This window comes from Natator depressus, chromosome 9 (assembly GCF_965152275.1).
Source record: "Natator depressus isolate rNatDep1 chromosome 9, rNatDep2.hap1, whole genome shotgun sequence".
Taxonomy (NCBI): Eukaryota; Metazoa; Chordata; order Testudines; family Cheloniidae; genus Natator; species Natator depressus.
The window spans coordinates 57,473,606-57,499,996 of record NC_134242.1 but is presented as its reverse complement, the minus strand read 5'-3'; the positions used below and the strand labels follow the sequence as shown (position 1 = coordinate 57,499,996).

At 47.7% G+C, this 26,391-nt stretch overlaps 1 protein-coding gene across 1 annotated transcript; it reads right to left on the bottom strand.

The window, feature by feature from the left end:
- Positions 1–2,441: 2,441 nt before the first annotated feature.
- On the bottom strand, positions 2,442–26,391 carry LOC141993503 (interleukin-20 receptor subunit alpha-like). The gene is made up of 8 exons (XM_074963045.1): positions 26,285–26,391; positions 24,903–25,031; positions 18,511–18,631; positions 17,173–17,348; positions 10,548–10,726; positions 8,081–8,225; positions 7,021–7,151; positions 2,442–3,882 (listed from the first exon to the last, which is right to left on the bottom strand). The coding sequence occupies exons 2-8, from the start codon at positions 24,955–24,957 to the stop codon at positions 2,956–2,958; spliced, it is 1,734 nt and encodes a 577-aa protein (XP_074819146.1). The 5' UTR covers positions 24,958–25,031; positions 26,285–26,391; the 3' UTR covers positions 2,442–2,955.

Here is a 26,391-nt window from a genome sequence, read left to right as displayed (position 1 = left end):
GGGGGGGCGTGTCATAAATATAAAGGGAAGGGTAACAACCTTTCTGTATTTTACAGTGCTGTAAAATCCCTCCTGGCCAGAGGCAAAACCCTTTCACCTGTAAAGGGTTAAGAAGCTAAGGTAACCTAGCTGACACCTGACCCAAAATGACCAATGAGAGGACAAGATACTTTCAAATCTGCCCGGGGGGAACAAAGGGTTGGTCTGTCTGTGTGATGCTTTTGCTGGGAACAGATCAGGAATGCAGCCTTACAACTCCTGTTAAATTAGTAAGTAATCTAGCTCGAAATGCGTTAGATTTCCTTTTGTTTAATAGCTGGTAAAATAAGCTGTGCTGGATGGAATGTATATTCTTGTTTTTGTGTCTTTTTGTAACTTAAGGTTTTGCCTAGAGGGATTCTCTGTGTTTTGAATCTGATTACCCTGTAAGGTATTTACCATCCTGATTTTACAGAGGTGATTCTTTTACCTTTTCTTTAATTAAAATTCTTCTTTTAAGAACCTGATTGATTTTTCATTGTTCTTAAGATCCAAGGGTTTGGGTCTGTGTTCACCTGTACAAATTGGTGAGGATTCTTATCAAGCCTTCCCCAGGAAAGGGGGTATAGGGTTTGGGGGGATATTTTGGGGGAAGATGTCTTCCAGTGGGCTCTTTCTCTGTTCTTTGTTTAAAATGCTTGGTGGTGGCAGTATACAGTTCAAGAACAAGGCAAAGTTTGTACCTTGGGGAAGTTTTTAACCTAAGCTGGTAAGAATAAGCTTAGGGGGTCTTTCATGCAGTTCCCCACATCTGTACCCTAGAGTTCAGAGTGGGGAAGGAAGCTTGACAATATACATTTAGTTTGAGCTTCTTTCTGTTTTTAAAGTTTCCGTGCAGCTTGCAAGCATTTCACTCTTGTGACTGTTCCTTTTATTTTCCATTTAAATAGCTTCCTCACTGTTGTGTAGGTCCCCTTTTTGTAGTTAAATGCTATTGTGGTAGGTTTCTTTGGTATTTTCCCCCCTACCTGGATGATTCTTTCTCACACACCCTACTCGCTGCTGCCGGGGGTGGGGGGGTTTCAGTGCAGATGTAGCCTTAGGAAACCATGACACCATGGGGATTGGATTTTCAATGGGGTCTAAAGGAAATGGGTTCCTGATTCCTTTAGGTCTCTTTGAGACTCTCACCTGAGGAGATCGTGCCTAGCACATGTCCCAAGTGCAATTCACTTCCAGAAGATGGGCCCCATGTCTCGCACTTGCTGATGGAAGTGCTGTGAAAACCTGGCAAGGGAAGGTAAAGTACCTGATGATTTCATCTTCTGTTTCTGATGTTGAGTCAGGAAGGACCCCTTTGGGTAGCCCCCTTTCCCTGTCTTCAAGATCTCACATGCTAGAATAATTACACTGTGCTGCAATATGTTCTTCAGATGAAGCAACTAACCCCAGATTTCAGAACGAAATGAGGCCTGGTATCAATGCTGTGGGGATCAGTGGAAAAGGGCATTCCAACCACATAGCCAGGTGCCATTTGTACATCTGTGAACAAAGGGTTTTCAGAGAGGAAGGGGCAGACGGAGCAGAAGAGAAAGCCAGAGAGCAGGATGATGAATCAATTAGTATAGCATCTTGGGAATGCCCCTGTGCCTAAGGCTGAGATGGTGTTTTCACCCAAAGCCCCTACAGAGGGTTATGGAAAAGGAGTGTGCTTTTGTCGCCTCAAATATTGGGGAAGAGTCATGCATCAGTCACCAAACTCTCATCAAAACAAGGGTGTTAACAAAATGCAGAACAGCCAGGATTTTTCTCTTTTTCCCCTGTTTTCTGATACCATTTCTACCCTACCCCCTTCTTCCACAGAGCCTTCTTGGATTTTCCCCGACCAGCCTGGAGTTGGCAGGTATCTCCTTACTATGCTCCAGGGCTTACAATCTATCAGTGTTCATATTGCATATAACATGGGTGAAATCTGACTTCAATGGAGCAAGGATTTCACCCCATGTATCTAATCGGGAGTGCAACTTCAGAAGCAGATCAGATAGTCAGCAAAAGATGATAACAGAACCCATTACTCTAACCTAAAATAACCCCAAAATTATGGAGGCGGGAAGGGAATAAAAACCAACCAACCGTTATTATAAAACAGCTATTGAAACAACTCTCTTTTCACAGGTGATGGCAACACATAAAGCAGGTTCTGAAAAGCAAGTGGCTCCCTTTCCCCATAGGGAAACCCCCAATTTTCCTAGTATATTTCTCATACATTTGCTGCAGCATATTATAGCTTTGTGTAATGTATGCAAAGCTGGACTGATCTTGCGTGACGCAGAAGACAGAGAATGAAAGAGAGACATTTCCATAATAAGTTAGTGTTCTAAGAAAGAGATACTTACAATGTACATTCAACGTTTCCAGCTTCACATCAGATATATACATATACTAGAGAGAAAGTCACCCCCTCAGTTTGTCTGTCACTAAAGCTGTATGAGAAATGTGATTCAATCAGGTCTCAGGAACCACTCAGAGCCTTTCCCTTGTTTTTGCTTTGTGTGGATCTTTTCCTTAAGTTTCATGTTCAGATGGACCCACAAACTCACACTGAAACTCAGTCAAAACCATGAGTCTCCACTGGTTTCTATTGCAGGTGGGCCTGAACTAAAAGGCTGTATCTAAATTTACAGGTCAAACTATCTCTATTGGCCACATGGCCAAGTCCAATCACCCTGGCAGTGAACTTCCAACTGAGGGGCTGCTGTTCAGGGGTGAAGGTTCCTGGATTTGGAGCTAGGGTTTTGGTTTTGGCCCAGTTCCAGAGTCTGATCTCACTGGTTTTATGTATATAACACTTCAGTGATGTCAATCTTGATTCACACCACTACAAGTGAGTCCAGAATCAGATCCCCTGCACGTGGATAAACATATGGGAAATCTCCCTGTACACTAATGTCTTCTTCCCAGCTCCAGTATCATTAGCTACAAGACAAGCACTTGAGGGTGTAATTCATAGCTAGAGAAAGTCGTGATCTTAGTGTCATCAGCCTTTGGGTACAGCTCCCCACTGGGGTCATTGCTAAGCTCTGTGCGCTCTGGGAAGCCATGCTGCTCTTGGCTCATAGGTAGGTATTCCTGCTGCTCTACATCACTCTGACCCAACCTTGCCAAATCTGCTTTGTGGTCCTTCATTGTCTTATCAGCAGTGTGACTGTACAAGTGCGTGGGAAAAGGAGTAAGGTGGTCTTGTGTTTCTTCATTGACCTGCAGTTTCACAGAGCTGAGAGGAATATCAACCCAGTCCGTGAGTGGCCACCCTCTCCTCTTGCCATCAGTGTTCTTTTTAAGGTCTCTGAGGCTGAAGGTTGATGGTGAAAGACTGCAGGTTTCTGATACTGAAGGTGAGTACTTGCAATAAACCTGGAGGTGCAGAGGAATCTGAATCTCTGAGCAAGTCCGGAAGCCCCTGTCACTCATATAACCATCTCTGGACAGTCCTGCTGACACTGGAGATAGCTGCTCAGAAAACACCAACTGGCCCATAGGAAGCTGGACCTCCAGTGCAGTCCTGTAGTTCCCCTCACCTGTATATCCATCCTTCATCTGTCCTGCTGATGACAAGGGGGCTTCAGAGTCTACAGTGCCAGCAAACTCCAGCTGGCCCGAGGAACTGGAAGAGACCATGTTTTCACAGTAGTCTGGACCAAACCCATTGGCACAGTAACCTTCCTCCTCCCAGGCCTGGCAGCCTTCTGGAAGTAGCTGGATTTGGAGTCTTTCTTGCTCCACTGGGGAGTTATCATTGAAGGCAAGCCCAGCCACTGAGATCAGAGTGACAGAGGCACCCTCGAGGTCATGGGCAAGTGACTTGTTCCAGAGATTCACATTTAGCTCTTCATTCAGAATAGCCTGCCGAAAATGAACAACAAATCAATACAATAACAGAGACTCACATATGATGGAAATGAGCACCACAGACATGCTCATCAACACATGAATAAACTTCAGTACCTCCAACTGCAGAGAAGGGAACAATCCCGTGAGGGACTGCTCAGTGAAATCATAAACCACAAGGGAAACCTTTTGGAGTGGTTTGTTTGCTAAAGTGATTCTCTCATGGTTAGCACCAGTAACAGCCACAGCAATTCATTCCCATTCCCCTTTTCCTAGTTACTACACATGTATCAGTTTCAGCTAAAAAGACTCTACTTTCCAGCAGACACAAATGACTGCAACAATAACTTCCAGTACATAAACTGGCAGGGAACAGCAAAACAATCTGACACTGCCCTCTGTAAGGGACTGTCTCAAAATGAGGCATGGGTGAACCTGTCCTCCTGCCTAGTCATTTACACCACTCTTGTCACTAACATAAACGTAAGAACGGCCATACTGGGTCATACCAATGGTCCATCTAGCCCAGTGTCCTGTCTTCTGACAGTGGCCAGTGCCAGGTGCCTCAGAGGGAATGTTCAGAACAGGGCAATTATCGAGTGATCCATCCCCTGTCATCCAGCATGGATGCAGTTTGAGGAGGGGGTTGGGGGGGTATTGCCCCCCCCTCCAACTGCAAGCCTCGGGGCAGGTGTGGAATTTGCCCCTCACTCCAGGTCCTGTTGTCCTGGCTGAAGCTGCCCCCCTTCCCCCAATATAGACATCCAACTAGACCTATATCCAGTTCCAGCTTCTGGCAGTCAGAGGCTAATGCACACCAAGAGCATGGGGTTGCATCCCTGCTCATCCTGGCTAATAGCCACTGATGGAGCTATCCTCCATGAATTTACTAATTCTTTTTTTGAACCCATTATAGTCTTGGCCTTCACAGTATCCCCTGGCATTGAGTTCCACAGGTTGACTGTACAGTGTGAAGAAGTACTTCCTTTTGTTTGTTATAAACCTGCTGCCTATTAATTTCATTGGGTGACCCCTGGTTCTTCTGTTATGTGAAGGGGTGAATAACATGTCCTTATTCACTTTCTCCACACCAGTCATGATTTTATAGACCTCTATCATATCCCCCCTTAGTCATCTCTTTTCTGAGATGAAAAGTCCCAGTCTTACTAATCTTTCCTCATATGGAAGCTGTTCCATATCCCTAATCATTTTTGTTGCCATTCTCTCTACCTTTTCCAATTCTAATTTTTTTTTGAAGGGGCAACCAGAACTGCATGAGGTATTCAAGGTGTGGGCGTACCATGGATTTAGATAGAGGCATTATAATATTGTCTGTCTTATTATGTATCCCTTTTCTAATGATTCCCAATATTTTGTTTGCTTTTTTGACTACCGCTGCACATTGACTGGATGTTTTCAGAGAACTGTCCGCAATGACTCCAAGATCTCCTTCTTGAGTGGTAACAGCTAATTTAGAGCCCATCATTTTGTATGTATAGTTGGGATTATGTTTTCCAATGTGCATTACTTTGCATTTATCAACACTGAGTGTCATCTGCCATTTTGTTGGCCATGGTGAGTGATAAACAAAAGCAATAGTACTTTTCAATTCACTTCATACAAGTACTGTAGTGCAATCTCTATCATGAAAGTGCAATTTACAAATGTTTAACATAAGTAGTTAGCACTAGGGCTGTCAATTAATCACAGTTAACTCAAGCAATTAACTCAATTAATAAATTAATTGTGATTAATCACAATTTTAATCACACTGTTAAACAATAATAGAATACCAATTGAAATTCAGTATAAATATTTTTGGATGTTTTTCTACATTTTCAAATATATTGATTTCAATTACAGCACAGAATACAAAGTGTAGAGTGCTCACTTTATATAATTACTTTTATTACAAATTTTTGCACTGTAAAAAAACAAAAGATAGTGCAATCTTCAAACCAAAGCATGAAGAGGCATACAAATGTTTAGCATAATCTGGCTCGTAAGTACCTTACAGTGCCAGCTACAACAGTGCCATGCGAACGCCCGTTCTCACTTTCAGGTGACATTGTAAATAAGTATCAGGCAGCATTACCTCCTGTAAATGTAAACAAACTTGTTTGTTTTAGCAATTGTCTGAACAAGAAGTAGGACTGAGTGGACTTGTAGGCTCTAAAGTTTTACATTGTTTTGTTATTGAGTGCAGTTATGTAACAAAAAAATCTACATTTGCAAATTGCACTTTCACGATAAAGAGATTGCACTACAGTACTTGTATGAGGTGAATTGAAAAAATAGTATTTCTTTTGTTTATCTTTTTACAGTGAAAATATTTGTAGTCAAAAATAATAATATAAAGTGAGCACTGTACACTTTATATTCTGTGTTGCAATTGAAATCAATATATATTTGAAAATGTAGAAAAACCATCCAAAATATTTATAATAAATTTCAGTTGGTATTCTATTATTATTTAACAGTGTGATTAAAACTGTAATTAATTGTGATTAACTTTTTAAAATGAATTAATTTGTTTTGAGTTAATCGCATGAGTTAACTGTGATTAACTGACAGCCCTACTTAGGAAATATCTCAGCTTCACCCACTTTGTTATTCTCCACTCTTCCCCTCTTGAATTGGCTCGTTAGCACTGACCCCCCACTTGGTAAGGAACCTCCCATCTTTTCATATGCTGTGTATTTATACCTCCCTACTGTATGTTCCACTCCATGCATCTGATGAAGTGGGTTTTAGCCCACGAAAGCTTATGCCCAAATAAATTTGTTAGTCTCTAAGGTGCCACAAGGACTCCTCGTTGTTTTTGCTGATACAGACTAACATGGCTACCACTCTGAAACCTCTTCCCCTCGTGTCTCCTTCCCGAAGCTCCCTCCAGTGCTCTCCGTTAGGTATGGCATTCACTCAGTGATTCCCTAGTCAATCACTGTTCATCCCGACCAAACGTATCCGTGTAAACTCACAGCCCAGCAGAGAGAACGAAGAGCTGCCAGTTCCAGAGCAGGAGGCATGCTCTGTAAGAATTAGAGGGGTTGGGATGTCCAGCCAGTGTACAGCCTAACTGCTGCATGGCCTCAGCAGTGTAACAATAAAGTGCCATTTACTGATGCTTGACAGGAGTTGTTGCTCACTCACCAGTGTTTTGGGGAAGGGCATTTCTGAGACGCTTGAATACATGTAGAGCTTGAGGAAATAGAAGCCAACGGCGGTCAGCAGAAGCAGCAGGAGGAGGGCAACCAGAGCAAGAACAAGGTCCCAAAGGAAATCTGAAAAGAATTAAGAACAGTTCAAGCAGGGGGGAGAGAGAAATGCTCACACTGACCCACCTTTCGGGGCCTGATCATCTGGACTGCTACATGCCACATGGAGGTCTTACCAAGCAGTGCGAGTTACCCCCATCACTTACACCAAAGGAGGTGCTACCTGCGCCCTCTCATCAGCCAGCTGGGGCCTGGTCAGTGACTGAAAGGGTGCCCTTGCTGCACCACCGGGGGTGGTGGAGGGGGGGCGGGCTGTGAAGAATGAGGGGAGAGGGAGAACTGCACTCCCCCTGCTCCTCATTATTTTAACTCTGGACATGTACCAGTTCACTGGTGTCCAGGTTCTCTGAGCAGATGTAGCAACGTGCACCTCCAACCCCATCTCCAACGAGGGCAACTGGTCCAAAGCAGCTCTAGTGGCTGAGCCATAGGCAAGTCGTTCATGAGAGCTGTGCTCCTCTTGGTGCCTGCAAGTCACTCTTGCATCATGCACACTTTGCTTTCCTTTGCGGAGGCTACCGGAACACGCCCACAGCTGGGTCTTGTTCAATGGCAGACATGCTACAGGATGGGTGGGAGGACATTAGCACCTGAGTGCTCTTTGCAATCTAGGTAAGAGGGGCACAACATGCCATCTGTAGTTAACTCCATATCATCTCTAAGTGGCTACCCTCAGAAACAACATAGTTTGGAATGCTTAGCAAAACTCCAGCCATGTTACACCGTGGGAGCAATGACTCTCTATGCTCATGTGGCTCTGCAGATTCACCAAATTCAATCACACGGCTTATCAGGTCACCCTCCTCTCACAGACTCGGCTCTCTGTCTCTGTTGTCCTTGATGGCCATGGCCCTGACCAATCAATCCATCCCCAGATCTAAACCAGAAGTCTGAACAGGGAATACAGCAGTGGCACTGCCCTGTAGCTGTCTTACCTGCTGGACTGTCTGGAGTCTTGATACATTGCACAGACACCTTGCTTTGCTGTCTGACCACACGGGCTGTGACACAGTAATTGGTGTTTGGTTTCAGGAACTCAAATGTGTGCGAAGTTATCTTGCCCTCTGGCTGAAGGGACACCTTAAGGAGAGAGGGAGACATTGCCATGATAGCACCTGCCTAACAACTGCACCATGGAGCAAAAATTCTCTCATGTCACCCTTGTGAGGTGTCTATGCTTCCTGACTCCTGAGGGATATGACACATCCTTCAGCAGAAAGCTACTGTCATTTTAAAAACAGAGGGATTGCCAAAATAGATCAGACCAAGCGGTCCATCTAACCCAATATCCAGGGACTAGTACCAGATGCTTCCAAAGAAGGTCTAAAACAGGAGTGAGCAAACTATGGCCCATGGGCTGGATCTGGACCGCGAGCCTCACCATGCAGCTCAGCCGCACTCCGATGCTCCAGCTGGGGCGCTGGCTTGGGGGCCGCACCTTGAGGCTTGGTCCTGCTCCGATGCTCCGGCGGGGCGCTGGGTCGGGGACTGCACCACACGGCTCAGTCCGCGTCCGGTGCACTGGCTGGGGCCGCACCGTGCAGCTCCCGGAAGCCACGGCACGGCCCCGCTCCAGCTCCTATGCACTCCAATGGGGTGGTGCCTGTGGATGGGGCAGTGTGCAGAGATGCCTGGCCACGCCTCTGCATAGGAGCCGGAGAAGGGACATGCCACTGCTTCCGGGAACCGCTTGAGGTAAGCGCTGCTCGGAGCCTGCCCCAGCCCTGATCCCCCTCCCGCTCTCCAAACCCCTCAATCCCAGCCCGGAGCACACTCCTGCACCCCAAACCTCTCATTCCCAGCCCCACCCCAGAGTCCATACCCCCAGCCAGAACCTGCACCCCTTCCCGCACACCTGCCCCAGCCCAGATCCCCCTTCCACCCTCCGAACCCCTCGGTCCCAGCGCAGAGCACCCTCCTATACCTCAAACTCCTGATCCCCAGAGCCCGCACCATCTCCCGCCCCAATTTTGTGAGCATTCATGGCCCACCATACAATTTCTAGTCCCTGATCGGCCCCTCCCCCCGTCTAAAACCTCCCCAATGGACAAAAGGGCAAAAAGTTTGCCCACCCCTGGTCTAAAACCTCCCCAATGGATAATTCCACAGTAACATGGCTGTGGGATCAGTTTCTTCCTAAGAAGAGGTAGTTAGTGGCTGGTTTATGCAGGTTAATATCCATGTGCATTTTTATCTTAGCTAATGTAATTTCAGTCATTTTTCTTATCCATGAACACAGTAGCACAATGTCTAATGCTTTCTGGAATGCTGTCGAGCTGTTAGCTTCAGTATCTTGTGGCAAGGAATCCAATATGTTCATTATGCAAAAAAGCCTTTTTTTATGTCAGCTTGAAACTTGCTGCCTTTTCATTCCATTTAGTGTCCCCTTTGCATTAGGAGAAAGAGAAAATAGAAGTGTCTGATTTATCAGTCCCTCTTATTCATTACTTTATATATCTCCGTCACATCCCCTCTTCCACAACTCTTCTCTGACTTAACTACTCCTGCTCTGTCAGTCTCTCTTCATTGCCTTTCTCTGGACCTTTCCTGACTGCATTTTGCTCTCTGCAGCTTCCTGTCAGCTAGTTCCAGTGCAGATTATGTTACACCATCACTCAGGGGTTTCTAATCACCTCTAATAAGTACTTTCCATACCTAATCCATAGTTCAGTCCGCATTTCTGTTCTTGATGTCTTCCCACTTTACACATGCCATTTAATGGCTTCTAAGGCATTCCACTCTCTCTGCCCTTCACTTACAAGAGTTCCCTCTCCGTCTCCTGATTAGGGATGGGTGAACTAGTTTGGAAAAATAAGAAACCACCCCTATCCTCAAGCCTTTGCTAGAACCCAGTCCTAGAAACAAACTCAATCCCTTTTGAAATGTTCGCAGGAGTAGTTTCTTGCCCATCTCCAAACATCTGGGTCCCAGAACTAGAGGTACCAAACCACCAACAGGAAGGGTGCCAGCAGGACCGGCTCTAGTCCACCAGGAAAGCAAGCACGTGTTTGGGGTGGCACAATTCCAGGGGCAGCATTCCAGCCACCCTTTTTTTTTCCCCCTTGGACAGTTGCGCTCTCAGAGCTTGGGACGGCAAATTTTTTTGCTTGGGATGGCCCTGGGTGCCAGCTGGGATCAGAAGTTGAAGGACCAGTAATCCTGATTCTCTAAGATTTCCAACCCAAATTTGCTCAAAATTTGCCCAATTTTGACTCAGGAAGCTCAAATAAGCATCCAAACTTTGACATTCTTCTAGCCAAACCAAACCAAACCCAACCCCTGCCCCTTGTGAGGTTCACCCAGCACAATATCTGATATCACCCACCACTCTGCCCAACCTCACATCACACAGAAGTGTGTAACCTCCTCTTCTCCTCCCGTCACACTGTGAATGTTGCTTACGTTGTTGATGTGAACGCCCTTTTCGGAAAGGCTGACCCGGTACTTCCAGTTCGGTAGCACTTTCTGGACTGACTTGTAAGTGCCATTTCTCCTGCGGTAAGGGGTGAGTGGCATGGACAGATTTACGGTCAGATTCTCTTTCACCAATATAAGAGTCAGGTTAGGGGGACCCACAATCGCTGTGAAAATCAAAGAGAAAAGGCACAACTTGTTTCCTTAGAACCAATCACCTTCTTTTTGTAGATTCCTGTCCTAGAGTTTGGTAACTTCATCCGCTGTCATGGTAGGTCTGGCAGTAGTGCTGCCGGGTGGTGACATATGCCATGTCTGGAAGCTACAGAAACTATCGCAAATTTTCAGTTGGCTACCGCCCATTAGCACCTGTTTCCTGCTAACCTGCTCTGTGCTTCTCAGCTTACACGCATCTCAGGCCTCATTAAGCCTACTGCTGCCTCTAGGCAGCCTGAAAGTCCAAGGAATTTAAGTCTCCAAGGAATTTTTGAATATTCCACTGGAACTCTGTAGCTCAGTGGCCACCAACCGCTCAATCGCGATCGACTGGTCAATCCAAGAGGATCTCCCAGTCGAATGCGATCTCTGGCAGTTCAGTGGGGCTGCTGCTAAGGCAGACTCCCTGCCTACCCTGGCCCCACGCTGCTCCCAGAAGCGGTCAGCACAGCCCCGTGGCCCCGGAGGTGGGGGGGCAGGGGTCTCCCTCCTCGTGCTGCTCCTGCCTGCAAGCACCTCCCCCACAGCTCCCATTGGCTGGGAGAGCAGCAGGGGTGATGCTTGCAGAGAGGAGTGGTGCATAGAGCCACATGCCCACGCCACGCCCACCCCCAGGGACCACACCTTCCGGGAGCAGTATGGGGCCAGGGTAGGCAGGGAGCCTGCCTTAGCCTTGCTGCGCCCGCCCCCGACCTGGAGCCGCCAGAAATAAGTGCTGTCCAGCGAAAGGCTGCATACCAACCCCCCTCCCAAAGCCAGCACCCCAAACCCCTCCTGTACCCCAAGCCCCAGCCCTGACCCCCCTCCCAGAGCCAGTTCCTTTGTACCCCCTCCTGTAACCAACACTCTGCCCCAGCCCAGAGCCCCCTCCTGCACCCAAACTCCCTCCTAGAGCTTGCATCCCTCACCCCCTCCTGCACCCCAGCACCCTGCCCAGGCTCAGCCCAGAGCCCTCTCCCACACTGCAAACCCCTCGGCCCCAGCCCAGACCCTGCACCCCATCCCGAACTCCAACCCCCTGCCCCAACCCAGTGAAAGTGAGTGAGGGTGGGGGAGAGCGAGCGACGGAGAGTGGGGGGATGGAGTGAGCGAGACGGGGCTTTGGGAAGGGGCAGGGCTTCGGGGAAGGGGCGGGGTTGCCCCTTAGATTCCAAAAGTGATCTTGGGTGTAAAAAGGTTTCAGACCACTGCTGTAGCTCATGGCCTTGCTGGGCAAAAGAGTTAAGCGCATTTTATCTCAAGAGCCAGATGGGCTGGCTTTTCCCAGCAGGAATCTACAACTCAGACTTGGAGTTATAGTATGAATTAAATCTTCAAGTAGAGCCAAGGCTCAAACTCTGGCTGCACATAGACACCTGAGATGGGACTTGGGCTTCAGGACTGCTCAATCCTGAAGAGACACCCAGCTCCTGGGATGACAGGATTTCAGTAGAGTAGCTTTGGAAATAATTTTTTCCCCAGTGTATCATTTCAATGAAATTGATTTTTTCCCCCATTTTCATTGAAATTTTTCTACATTTTTTTTTCAGATTTTGGTAGGAAAACTGATAATCCCAAACTAGAAACGTCTGCAAAAAACTGTCAGTTCATCAAAAAGCAATTTTCAATTGGACTAACCCTAACCCTAGACTTTTGCAATAGAAAACTTTAAATTGTGTCTAGAATTCCATCTTTGTGTTCATTCACTGTGTCAGTCACAAATCCTCAGCCTTCGAGCAAGAGGGGAATTTACTCAGTCTGGGTAATCAGTCAGTACCTCCATTACTCAACCAATGAATTTCAGCCTTGTCCTGAGCAAACGCTCCTAAGGGGGAAATCCAGTCCCTGAGTCTATTCTGTGCTATTCTGTTCCATCCTACCTAGGACTTAATACTGTTATCCCATCCTGGGCTATTCCACAAATCACGTGGAAGGACTGCGTGGCCGGCAGAAGATCCAGTCTCTATGGCTCCCTCACTGCTCTTAGCTTTGGTTTGATCTGGAGAGTTCAACCCAGCACCGTTGAAAGGGGAGCGAATCTAGCTCTCCATCTCGCACTCCCTTGCACCATTGTCAAAGCTCAGTAGGAGTTTCAGTCAGTAACAGAATCCTTTAACTGGGTTATTTTCAGCCAGTGTGTTTCAGTCCATTTATTCCAGCTCTTTTTCCCCATTAAGTCACGAGTTTTACAATGAAACAAGAAGTTCCCAAAGCGACTACACTTTTGTTTCACTTGAACATCAGAGACACTCAGAGTACAATAGTAGAAAGCTTGGAACAAAGGAAAGAGGCATTAACCCAGTTAATAGTGGCACCAACCACTTTTAATCCCCAATCCCTTTGCCATTCCTTCCCAAACAGCGATGCCCCTGTCCTCAGTTAATCAGCCCTATTCAATATGCAGCCTTTACACACACTACACATACCAACCAACATGCAACAATGTGAGCGTGCTCAGTGCAAATATACAGCAAGAGTGGCAACTACAGTGCTAACCATTGTGTTTCAGCTTTTGCTAATGTCTTAACCAAAACCAACCAACGGGAACATAATGCGGGACATGGAAACTGCACACTCAAAAGCCACTGGAGAGATTAAAAACACAGAAATTTTTTTAAATGCTAAGAAATGGCTCTAGTCCAGAGATGTCCCTGATTCTGCTTGGCAGTGTTCTCTGAAACATTTTCTGCTAAGTACCATAACACTTCCCTTTCACTGAGATTCACAAGTTCATAATTTTTATAGGTATTTGTGCCCACGATTTATTAATTATTATTGGTATTACTACAGTGCTCAGATGCTCTATTCTGGGATTGGGGCCTCATTGTTCTAGGCACTGTTGTAACACTGACAGACCCCGGTAGGCGGGATCAAACCTGTGACCTCTATAGGTTAGTGAATGAGCCTCTACAGCATGAGCTAAAAGCCAACTGGCTCTTAGCTAAGGCTGTAGAGGAGACTCATTCATCTCTTTCTCTCTCTCCAAGTGGTCTCGATGCCACTAGAGTGGATGGAACACCACACCCTGGAGGTGTGTGGGTTACACTGTACATAATGGAAAATTGGTCTGGGCCCCAAAGAGGTTACAATCTAAGTCTGTCAAGGATTTTCAGGAAGATTGGCCATATCTAATTCTGTCTAGACTGGACACAGAAAAGACACTGCAGGTTGCCCAATCTTCTTCTCCAGCTAGACTCCAAGGGCATCATCCTCTATTGCCAGGATTCCTATGCCCTTTCCTTTAAAGATAGTTGAAGCCATAAATTCCAACCTTATGCTCTTCAAGAGCTCCTTTTACCGCCCCAGATAGTTTCCTGTTCCAACTCTTTCTAGAAAATAGAGAGGCACTTCTCCACACAAATATGGCACCTGGCACCAAAGGGTGGCACCCGCTTCCGCACATTTTCAGAGAGCCTTCTGGATGACCTGCCAGCATTCACAAATCCTGAAGTCACTTTTGAGGCCCACGAAAGGCCATGTTGTTGCAACACTGTGTCACAGGATGACATTCTCCCTGCATCCAGCCATGATGATGTCAACATGATGATACAACAAACCATCATGTTTCACTGCAATGTGCCTCACTACGTCATGACAACAGCTGAGTTTTTCTACTGTCAGACAAAATCCCTCAAGTGGCAACTCCAGACTCTCACTCCCATGTTAAATTTACTCAGATTAAAAGGTAAAAATTAGAGTATTATGGCTGCTAACTCTACATATTCACCTTGTATCTGAAAACCAAGGTGTCTCCATCTACTTGATATACTATCACCTACAAAACTTCTGGAATCAGAATTTAGCTGTCCGGGGTTACAGGATTGGTAATTTGCAGTGTTGTTAGCTGTGCTATTCCCAGGATATTGGAGAGACAAAGTGGGTGAGGTAACATCTCTTATTGGACCAACTTCTGTTGGCAAAAGAGACAAGCTTCCAAACTACACAGAGCTCATCTTCTTCAGGACCTGAACACAAGCTCTACGGAGCTCAAAAAGCTTGTCTCTCTCACCAACAGCAGTTGGTCCAATAAAAGATGTCACCTCGCCCACCTTGTCTCTCTAGGATTGGAAATGGCTTGCACCCTGTCTCATCCAGGTTGCTGTTTTCAAATCAGGATCAGGTTGACAGTGGGTGACAGGGGTTATCATTTGACAGTTGATGAACAGCCCATATGATATGAGGAGGTAGTCTCAGTCCAGGTCCTAATGGTGGGACATACATCAACCATGTAAATCCACCATTCCAAACAGCAATATCAGCAAATGGCCAAGGAATGAATGGGCATGGAACTGAACTAACCTTTCACCCTTCAATGGGCTCCCTACAGGTTACAGTGAAGGCATTTTGGCTGGGCAGTTCTCTACCTCTAATTTACTTCTCTGCAGTCAGAGAATGAAGCCATGCAAGGTGAATCCATGTTCAAAAATGCCCCAATTCACCTCTGGCTGGCCCTAAAATGCATCTAGAGGAACACCTGAGATACATGCCTTCCCTGAGAGAGCTGGCACAGCAGAATGGCTACAAACAGGAAAGCACCTGGAGAGAATGGCTGGAGTAACCAGCTCTCCCAGAATTGACAGTGAGATATGAGCAGGTTGTGACCTCAGAGAGGATTACAAACAATAAAAGGCAGTTACATGGAAGAATCAGAAAAAAAACTCCTCCCCCAGCCTCCCCTGCTGTGACTCAGGCAACCTGCTATGCACAAACCCTCCTCGTTCACTCCTCCACAGTGATATCCTTGTGGGGTGTGGGAGAGGCTCTGGGACGCAGAAGTATGGCTTGGAAGACACTTGGTCCTTCTCTCTGTCTGGGACTCTGCATAGTTCTGCTAGCAGCTAGCTCCTTTCTGGCAGGATGACTCTGCGTGGACTCCTAGGTCTACCGCTGCCCAGCAGCTGTTTTTTGTGTCCCTGTCTAGCTGTCTGCTCTGGTCACCACTGGGGCATCTCAGCACTTTCAGTCACACTCAAAATGTGAATCTGCATTAGTGTAGAGAGAGGCATCCCCATCTTTCCAGAGAAAATGTTCCCTGCCATGGACTCTCACCCCTCCCCTCCCCAGGATCTCATGGGATTCATCAAGGACAAGACACCCAGCCAGCAAGAACCTTCTCCCACCCAGCCTTCTCCTCCCCACTTGCCCAAGCTCCCTCCTTCTCCACCCCGTCTCTGACTCAGAGGGGTATTTTTCACTATCCACTTTTAATCTGTAAACCTGCCCCCTTGACTCCATCTCCTTCTCACTTCTCAAGCTCCCACTCTCAGCCCTTCTCTCTCCCTCTATTTTCAATCTCTTGCGTGCAGGGCTTCAACATGTCCTCATTTCACCTGCCCCCCTCTGACCACTCCATCCACTCTCACTACTGCCCCATCATCCCCTTGCATAACTTCAAAGAGTGTAAGGCCAGCTGGGACCATTACACCATCCAATCTGACCTCCTGAATAGCACAGGCCATTAAATTCCACCCAAACACACTGTATTGAGTCCAACAACTTCAGTCAAACCAAAGCATTTCAGTCCTCAGGAGACTAAACCATTGTGAGGCCAGGCACTAGGAGAGAACAAGATGCCATCAGTGCCTGAGGCCCTTCCATGGCAGGGAGTTGATCAGGTGAGACATTGCCCCATGCTGCAGCGGAAGGCAAAAACCCCCAAGGTCTTTGCCAGTATGACCAGGGGCAAAATTCTTTCCTGACCCCTAGTCTGATGATAAGTTAGATCTTGAGTATGTGAGCAAGACACACCAGCCAGGCATCTAAGACAGAGGATTCTCTGTACCACCTCGGAGCACTGGTCCACCCCAACCAGTATCCTGTCTCTAGCCATGACTGATCTCTGATGCTTCAGAGGAAGGTGGGGAAAAAACAACAACCAGAACACAACTGTCTATCAAAGAAAAAAATTCCTTCCCAACCCCTGAAGGCAACCAGCTGAAGCCCTGAAGCATGAGATTAGATTGTAATGATTGTCAAAGTGTTATGAGCAATTAGGCAATCCTCTTCTCTGCATGGCCCATGAAAGAATGGGATGAACAGGGAGATTCACAGATTCCAAGGCCAGGTGTGATTGTGACCACCACCACCATCCAGCCCAACCTCCCCACCCCGAACACACACACAGAGGCCTCAAAATTTCTCCCAAAAGTTGGATTTCATCTTTCCTGTACTCCCCAGGCCCTATTCAAAACACTGCGACCTAAATCACTATCCTCTTCCAGCCTGGTAGATCATTCCCACCTTCTCGGAACCCCGTTGTCTTCTCCATCAGTGTCGACCATCCCATAATCCCTTCCCATCTTGCTCCCCCAGTGAGCACAGGAACCCATCTCCAGGAACTCAAACCCATGGGGAATCTCCCTCCACACAGTCACTGCTATGCCCCTCCTCCTGCCCTTGGGCTCCCAAAGGTCCTTACTGTCTCTGTAAGGTTGCAGTTCATTGGAAATGGCCCATTTGGACACCCAGGCTCCATCCATGGCTCTCACTCTGGCCCAGTACATTTTGTGTATGTCTTCGAAGTACAGTTTGCATGTGTGCGATGATCTGGTGCTGTTCCTCCAACAGGTGTCCACTTTGGTCCAGTTAGAAGAGCTGCACATGGAAGCAGCCACAGTAATGCAACAAGAAGGAGCCATCAGCACCCCTTACCCACCACCTCCTCCCAGCTCCATTTAATCCCCCCTCAGACAGGGAGACTCCAGAAGGAAAGACCTTGCTCAGGTGAGTCAGGTGGGAATCTTGTGGACTGAAGAGGGAGCAGCCAAGACTGATCCTCTGCTCCACCTCCACCCCATCTACTGCCATCTTGGCCCATGGAAAGGGACAGAAAATATGCTTATATTTTTACTTAATTAAAAAACAACCCTCTGGCTGCCATAGTGCCCTCCACTTCCTGCTCCGTTCCTCCCTTTCTGGTGGGAGGTTCACATGTCTGCTGTTGGTCGGGCTGCTTGGGCCAGATAAGACTTGGGCAAAATGTTTCAGACAAATAGTTAATTCACTGAAAAATGAAGTTCCAGTCAACCTGAAATTATTTTCCAAATTGGACACAAACTGTCTGAATGGTTTCTGCCCAAAGTTTGTTATTCAGGACTCAGACGCCATTCAGAAAATGGCTGCTGGTGGTGCCCTCCTTATAAACTTCAGCCCTGTGGTTAGGACACTCACCTGGGATATGGGAGACCCAGGTTTAATTCTTCCTTCTCCACCTCAGGCAGGGGGATTTGAACTTGCGTCTCCAGGAGAATGCTCTAACCACTGGGCTCTGGGATAATCTGGGGCAAGTCTCTCCTGTTGAAGCTGTTCCACTTTGAATAAATAATTAGCCATTGGAGGACAGACTTGAACCTGGGGACATCCCAGGTGCATACCCTACACATTATAAGAAGGGCACCACCACGCTCCAGGTTGTGAATCTAGCCCTTCAAAAATGTTTGAAAATATAAATTTTGGGTCAAATGAAACATGTCTCATTTGACCCAAAATGGATTTTTTTCAATTTGTAGAAAATGATCGCAATCCTGGATTCGGTTTGGATTTAACTGAATTCTTGTTTGATTTTTCAAAACTGCCATGGAACCTAAAAATCATTTATTCGCCCAGGTAAAAGAGGGAAGCCAGGCAAGGGTCCAGAAGGGTGGATAACCTGACCGTTAAGAAACTAGAACCCTAGAATGCAGAGAGGTTAAAGATGGGCCTAGGAATACACAAAACTGGCTGGAAAAGATTCAGTCTGCTCACCGCTGTAACATACCGCTGGTAACTTTGAACCTCGTATTGGGTGCCATTGCCTGAGCCGGAACCGGGCTCCCACACCAAGAGAATATGGAAATTTTCACATGTTAGCGTCACATTCTGTGGAGGAGACAGCATCCCTTGAAATGAAAACAAAGGAAAGCAGATTAATAGCATTATAACCCTACAAGAAGAGAGTGCTGCTTTCCTATTGGTCAGCTGCAGCATATGAAGGATGCCCAAAGTATAACATTTCAGCATCTAAGGAGGTCATTGCAGCATGTAGATTTATCCTGCACAATTGTCTTATTTCCTCAGCAACAACAGTACTTAGCATTAGTTCTGCTCTTAGTTATACCCATGCAATCTGAGCCCTGGTCTACACTACGAGTTTAGGTTGAATTTAGCAGTGTTAGATCGACTTAACCCTGCACCTGTCCACACAACAAAGCCATTTTTGTTGACTTAATGGGCTCTTAAAATCGATTTCTGTACTCCTCCCCCACGAGGGGATTAGCGCTGAAATCAACATTGCCAGGTCGAATTTGGGTTAGTGTGGACGCAATTCCATGGCATTGGCCTCTGGGAGCTATCCCAGGGTACTCCATTGTGACCGCTCTGGACAGCACTTTGAACTCAGATGCACTGGCCAGGTAGACAGGAAAAGCCCCACAAACTTTTGAATTTCATTTCCTGTTTGGCCACCATGGCAAGCTGATCAGCACAGGTGACCGTGCAGATTTCATCAGCAGAGGTGACCATGGAGTCTCAGAATCACAAAAGAGCTCCAGCATGGACCGAACAGGAGATACTGGATCTGATCGCTGTATGGGGAGATGAATCCGTGCTATCAGAACTCCATTCCAAAAGACGAAATGCCAAAATATTTGAAAAAATCTCCAAGGGCATGAAGGACAGAGGCTATCACAGGGACCCGAAGCAGTGCCACGTGAAACTTAAGGAGCTTATGCAAGCCTACCGAAAAACCCAAGAGGCAAATGCCCGCTCAGGGTCAGAGCCCCAGACATGCCGCTTCTATGATGAGCTGCATGCAATTCTAGGGGGTGCCCCTACCACTGCCCCACCCCTGTACGTGGACTCCTGCAACGTGGGGGGTCTTACGCAACAGGGATGAGGATTTTGGGGACGAGGAAGATGATGAGGAGGGGGAGGTTGAAGACAGCGCACACCAGGCAAATGGAGAAAGTGTTCTCCCCAACAGCCAGGAATTGTTTATCACCCTGGATCCAATACCCTCCCAACCTGGGCTCCCGGACCTTGAAGGTGGAGAAGCAGCTCTGGTGAGTGTACCTTTGTAAATATAATACACGGTTTCAAAGTAAGCGTGTTTAATGATTACTTTGCCCAGAAGACTTGGGATGCATTCGCGGCCAGTACAGCTACTGGAAAAGTCTGTTAACGTGTCTGGGGATGGGGCAGAAATCCTCCAGGGACATCTCAATGAAGCTCTCCTGGAGGTACTCCCAAAGCCTTTGCAAAAGGTTTCTGGGGAGGGCAGCTTTTATTGAGTTCTCCATGGTAGGACACTTTACCACAGCAGGCCAGTAGCACGTAGTCTGGAATCATTGCATAAGAAAGCATGGCAGCGTGTGGTCGCAGTGTTTGCTGGCATTTAAGCAACATCCGTTCTTTATCTCTCTGTGTTATCCTCAGAAGAGTGATATCATTCATGGTCACCTGGTTGAAATAGGGGAATTCTATTCAGAGGACATTCAGAGGTGGCCGTTCCTGCTGGGCTGTTTGCCTGTGGCTGAAAAGAAATTATCCCCGCTATTAGCCACATGGTGGGGGGACGGGTGAAGCGATCATCCCACAGAATTGGGTGTGGTGGGGGGTTAGTTGGGTTTGTACTGCATGTTAAACCGAAAACATCAGCCCCTCCTTTTAAAAGGCCAATGTGTCTTTTTCAATTTTAATCTCCCTTTTTTTCCTCCCACAGCTGCAAATGTTTCAATGCTGCCACTAGCATCTCCGTCCCAGAGGCTAGCGCAGATAAGAAGGCGAAAAAAACGCACTCGCGATGAAATGTTTTCTGAGCTCACGCAGTCCTCCCGCACTGAAAGAGCCCAGCAGAATGCGTGGAGGCAGACAATGTCAGAGTCCAGGAAAGCACAAAATGAAAGCGAGAACAGGAGGGACGCGCGAGAGGATAGATGGCTGGAGCAACAGGAGAGGTGGTGGCAGCGTGATGAGAGGAGGCAGGCTGCAATGCTGAGGGTACTGGAGGATCAAACTGATATGCTCCGAAGCATATGGTTGAGGTGCGGGAAAGGCACAGACCGCCACTGCAGCCCCTGTGTAATCAACCGCCCTCTTCCCAAAGTTCCATAGCCTCCTCACCCAGACACCCAAGAACACAGGGCGGGGGAGGGCCCTCCAGGCACCCAACCACTCCACCCCAGAGGACTGCCCATGCAACAGAAGGCTGACATTCAATAAGTTTTGAAGTGCAGTGTGGCCTTGTCCTTCCCTCCTCCCCTACTCCACCCCACCCGGTGCTTCCCTCCTCCCCCATCCCTCCCGGGCTACCTTGGCAGTTATTCCCCTGTTTGTGTGACGAATTAATAAAAAATGCATGAATTTAAAACAACAATGACTTTATTGCCTCTGCAAGCGGTGATCAAAGTGGGGAGGGGAGAGCGGTTGGCTTACAGGGAAGTAGAGTGAACCAAGGGGACGGGTTTTCATCAAGGAGAAACAAACAGAACTGTCACACCGTAGCCTGTCCAGTCATGAAACTGGTTTTCAAAGCTTCTCTGATGCGCAGCACACCCTGCTGTGCTCTTCTAACCGCCCTGGTGTCTGGCTGCACGTAATCAGTGGCCAGGCGATTTGCCTCAACTTCCCACCCCACCATAAACGTCTCCCCCTTACTCTCACAGATATTGTGGAGCACACAGCAAGCAGTAATAACAATGGGAATATTGGTTTCGCTGAGGTCTAAGCGAGTCAGTAAACTGCGCCAGCACGCTTTTAAACGTCCAAATGCACATTCTACCACCATTCTGCACTTGCTCAGTCTATAGTTGAACAGCTCCTGACTACTGTCCAGGCTGCCTGTGTATGGCTTCATGAGCCATGGCACTAAGGGGTAGGCTGGGTCCCCAAGGATAACTATAGGCATTTCAACATCCCCAACGGTTATTTTCTGGTCTGGAAAGTATGTCCCTTGCTGCAGCTGTTCATACAGACCAGAGTTCCTGAAGATGTAAGCATTATGTACCTTTCCCGGCCATCCCACATTGATGTTGGTGAACCGTCCCTTGTGATTCACCAGTGCTTGCAGCACCATTGAAAAGTACCCCTTTCGGTTTATGTTCTGGCTGCCTTGGTGCTCCGGTCCCAAGATAGGGATATGGGTTCCGTCTAGCACCCCACCACAGTTAGGGAATCCCATTGCAGCAAAGCCATCCACTATGACCTGCACATTTCCCAGACTCACTACCCTTGATAGCAGCAGCTCAGTGATTGTGTTGGCTACTTGCATCACAGCAACCCCCACAGTAGATTTGCCCACTCCAATTTGATTCCCGACTGACCGGTAGCTGTCTGGCATTGCAAGCTTCCATAGGGCTATCACCACTCACTTGTGAACTGTGAGGGCTGCTCTCATCTTGGTATTCTTGCACTTCTGGGCAGGGGAAAGCAAGTCACAAAGTTCCATGAAAGTGCCCTTACGCATGTGAAAGTTTCGCAGCCACTGGGAATCATCCCAGACCTGCAACACTATGCGGTCCCACCAGTCTGTGGTTGTTTCATGTGCCCAGAATCGGTGTTCCATGGCATGAGCCTGCCCCATTGCCACCATATGGCCAAATTGCAGGGGCCCGTGCTTTGAGAGAAGTCTGTGTCAATGTCCTCATCACTCTCGTCACCGCGCTGCCATTGCCTTCTCGCCTGCTTTTGCAGGTTCTGGTTCTGCATATACTGCATGATAATGCACGAAGTGCTTACAATGCTCATAACTGCCACGGTGATCTCAGCGGGCTCCATGCTTGCCATGGTATGGCGTCTGCAGGAGAGCAGGAGAGCAGAGTGGCAGCGGAAGCGGTCGTTCAATGACGATGGTTTGCAGACCTACTGCACTGTCTGCTGCCAGGACACAACAGCTGAGCAGGCTGCATGCTTGCCGTGTTATGGCGAGACAAGAGCAGCCGAGCAGAGTTGCAGCAGAAGCAGCCCTGCGAGACTACCAAGAGAGCAGGAGAGGAGAGTGGCAACGGAAGCGGTCGTTCAATGATGATGGTTTGCAGATCTACTGCACTGTCTGCTGCCAGGACACAACAGCTGAGCGGGCTGCATGCTTGCCGTGTTATGGCGAGACAAGAGCAGCTGAGCAGAGCTGCAGTGGAAGCAGCCCTGCGAGACCACCAGGAAAGCAGGAGAGGAGAGTGGCAGCGGAAGCGGTGGCTGATGACCTGCGAGGTGGATTCATGAGAGCAGGAGAGCAGAGTTGCAGCGGAAGCGGGAGCCCATGAGACAACATGGAGAAATTGGCTATCGAGAGAAGAGCAGGAGAGCAGAGTGGCAGCAGAAGTGGTGGTTCGATGACAACGGTTAGCAGTCCTACTGCACCATCTGCTGAAAGCAGTATGGTGCCCGCACGGAAAAAAGTGCAAAACGATTGTCTGCCATTGCTTTCACGGAGGGAGGGGCGACTGACGACATGTACCCAAAACCACCCACAACAATGTTTTTGCCCCATCAGACATTGGGAGCTTAACCCAGAATTCCAGTGGGCGGCGGAGACTGCAGGAACTGTGGGATAGCTACCCACAGTGCAATCCTCCGAAAGTTGACTCTAGCCTCGGTACTGTGGACGCACTCCACTAACTTAATGCGCTTAGTGAGGACACACACAATCGACTGTATAAAATCGCTTTCTAAAAATCGACTTCTATAAATTCGACCTAATTTCGGTTCAAGCTGAAGTTCAAGCAACCTAATATTCTATTGTGCCCAAGCGCACACGGAGTGATTAGACAAACCTGCAGTGTTCAGACCAGTCTTAGGCTATGGCTACACTATGCAACTTTTAGCAACATGGCTGTGCCGCTACAGCCGTGCCGCTAAAAGGTGCACAGTGTAGCTGCTGTTTGTTGGCAGGAGAGAGCTGTCTTGCAGACAAAAAACTTCCACCCGCCACAAGCGGCAGCAGCTTTGTCAGCAGGAGAGCGCTCCTGCCACAAAGCGCTCTTCACAGAGGCGCTTTTTGTCAATAAAATTTTGTTGTTCGGGGTGGGGGGAAGGTTTTAACACCCCTGAACGACAAAAGTTTTGCCAACAAAGTGCCAGTGTAAAGAACATCTCCGTCTAGAGCAGTGTCCCTGCTTCCTGGCCTTGCTTTGCTGGCCTGCACAATGAACTAGAAGTGTGTGGGTGGGGGAACCTAGTGCACAGTCTGCCTAGAATTAGAGCTGTTTGAAAAATGCTATAAGTTTTGTGTTAAAAAAAATAGATCAAAGTATAAAACATGCATTTCGTTTGAATTTTTTTGCAGAACTTTTAATTTTTCCCAGCAAAATTAAAACCTGAAAACCAAAAAAAATTGTAGGTTTTCTTTTTTTCCTCTTTTTTAAAAAAAACCTCCTTTATCTTTATCTTTTTCTACCACTGGAAAAAGGTGGAAAAATAGGAGAGAAAGGAAAGTAAAACCCCCAAAATGAAAAAAAATGATTTTTTTATTTGGTTTTAGTTTTCTGGCCAAAAAACCTGCAAAATTTCAACCAATCAAAAATTTCAATCCAAAGGAAATGTGTGTTGGTCAAAAAGTTATTTGCACAAGAAAAAAAACCCAGTTTGACAAAAAAAATTCTGTCATCTCCTTCTGGAGGTGGGAAAAGATTTCACTGTGTACACATCATGCATGTAGGCACACCCTATAACGTATATAATCCATATGTACACAGAGGACTCTATTGTTATTCAGTTTCTCCTTTCTGCTTCCCACACAGGTGTTTAATTATAGTTTCAAACTGCCCATGGACGGTGATGTTTGGGTTCTTTATCTCATCAGCCACACGCTTTCATCGAAGCATTTTTTCCCTAATAAATTCTCAATAGCTTATCAGTAACAAGGTTCTAAGCTATGCAGAGTTTTGAATGACTTGTCCTGTTAGGATATTAACAAGGCAGGCTGTCAGAAATCTTTTGTTTTGCTTATAGCAAAGGTCAGCCTTTACTTGGACTCTTCAGTAGCAAAGCCACTGCACTGTTCACTGAGCTTTTACTTTTAGGTTTTCCAGGTATTTGACAGAGGGAGATCCTATGGGGCCAACACTGCACAGCTGTCCCGAGGCTACATAAACATTTTTGCCAAGGATTGTGAATCCTTTAGTGCCCCATAGCCACCCTCTTCTTGCCAGGTCACAGTGTCACAAGGGTGCTTACCCAGTAGGAGGATCTGACGAAAGAGGAGCAGAAGCACACTCAATACAACACGCATGGTCCTGCACTGCTACCGGCACAGCCACGTCCATCTGTCCCTGTGTCCTACATGCGCGTCCTGGAGCCAGTCACCTGCAGGGAGGAATGGAGAGAGAAGAGCACAACACTCACTTGGTTACTCATGCCAAATGCAAATATCTGAGAGAACTGGAAACCAGGACTAGTGAAACACAGCCAGAAAAGAGCAAGACGGCTGGGGAAGGCATGCCCATGTCACGTGCCTCTGTGTCTGTGGTTGCCACCTACCCCCTGCAGGCACAGGGCTCACAAACCAGCAAGCCATGGTGAGGAAGCAACCACTGGTGGTGAGTGACTCACCGACTGGCTTGCCATGAGTCACACACACAGGTCCGCAGCAAGCACCCTTGCTGCTGTGTGTCACCCAGAGGCAGGCTAGCCTTCAAGCCACACGGGCCCAGGGATGGCTGATGTGAGGCCAGACACATTCCAGCCCTCACCTTTGTGATTTGCTACGTGGAGCCTGCTCCTGTGTGCCTAGAGCTGCCCATAGGACAGAAAGTGTATCCTAAGGAAGAGACGGGCAGTGTGGAGTCTGGGCTGCTGCTGAGTCAGGTATGAGGTAGCATGACAATCCTCAACAAACTTCTCCAGGTGGCCTGCAAATAGTTATAGCAGAGGGGAATTCCCAAGCAGCTCAGGGTTGGGCAGAGCTAAGGTTTTCCCATACATAACAATGTTACAAACCAAAGGTTTCTCTCTCAGGACCTGCCAAAGCTAGAAATAGGGGGTGGAGAGTGGAGTGCAGCGGGGAAGATACTGTTGTATGCAGTTGGGGCTCTGGCTGCTGAGCTGGATCCCTGCAGCAGAGAGGAGCCTTGGGCAGCCACATTCCCCATCATTTAGCATGCTGGGGGCTGAAGCACTAATCACCATTGCTGCAAACTCAGCAGAACCAGTCCTGTGACGGGGATGCGAGTCTGCAGTGAGCTGGGCACGTGCTGGGGAAATTGCTTCCTCCTTGCCGAAGTGATGGTTCAAAGGCAGAGCAGAGCTAAGGGGAAGGGAATAAAGACATGAGACCCCCAGCCCTGTGATGGCTTCATGACACATCCCCTGGTGCAGCGACACACTTTGGAAAAGGGATTCGGCTGTTTACACCACACAGTGCGAAAGCAAAGAAACCACTTCAAGCCAGGGGGTGTGGCAGCACCCCCCCACCTCACCCCCCGCACCTATGCCCCTGCAGTATGTACTACACACATTTCCCCAGGTCTTTGGAGAACAAAAACAGCTCTGTCAAAGCAGGACCTGAGTTACTGGCAAGACAGTCCTTTACATCTGGCTCCCTCCCTCCCCTCACATACCTGAGGACAGATCCTCCTCTGTCTCATCTGTCTCTCTTCCGAGTGAGCAGCCCCCACGGCTGGGCTCTGAGAGGCTTTGGGCGACGACTTGCCACAACTGCGCCGAG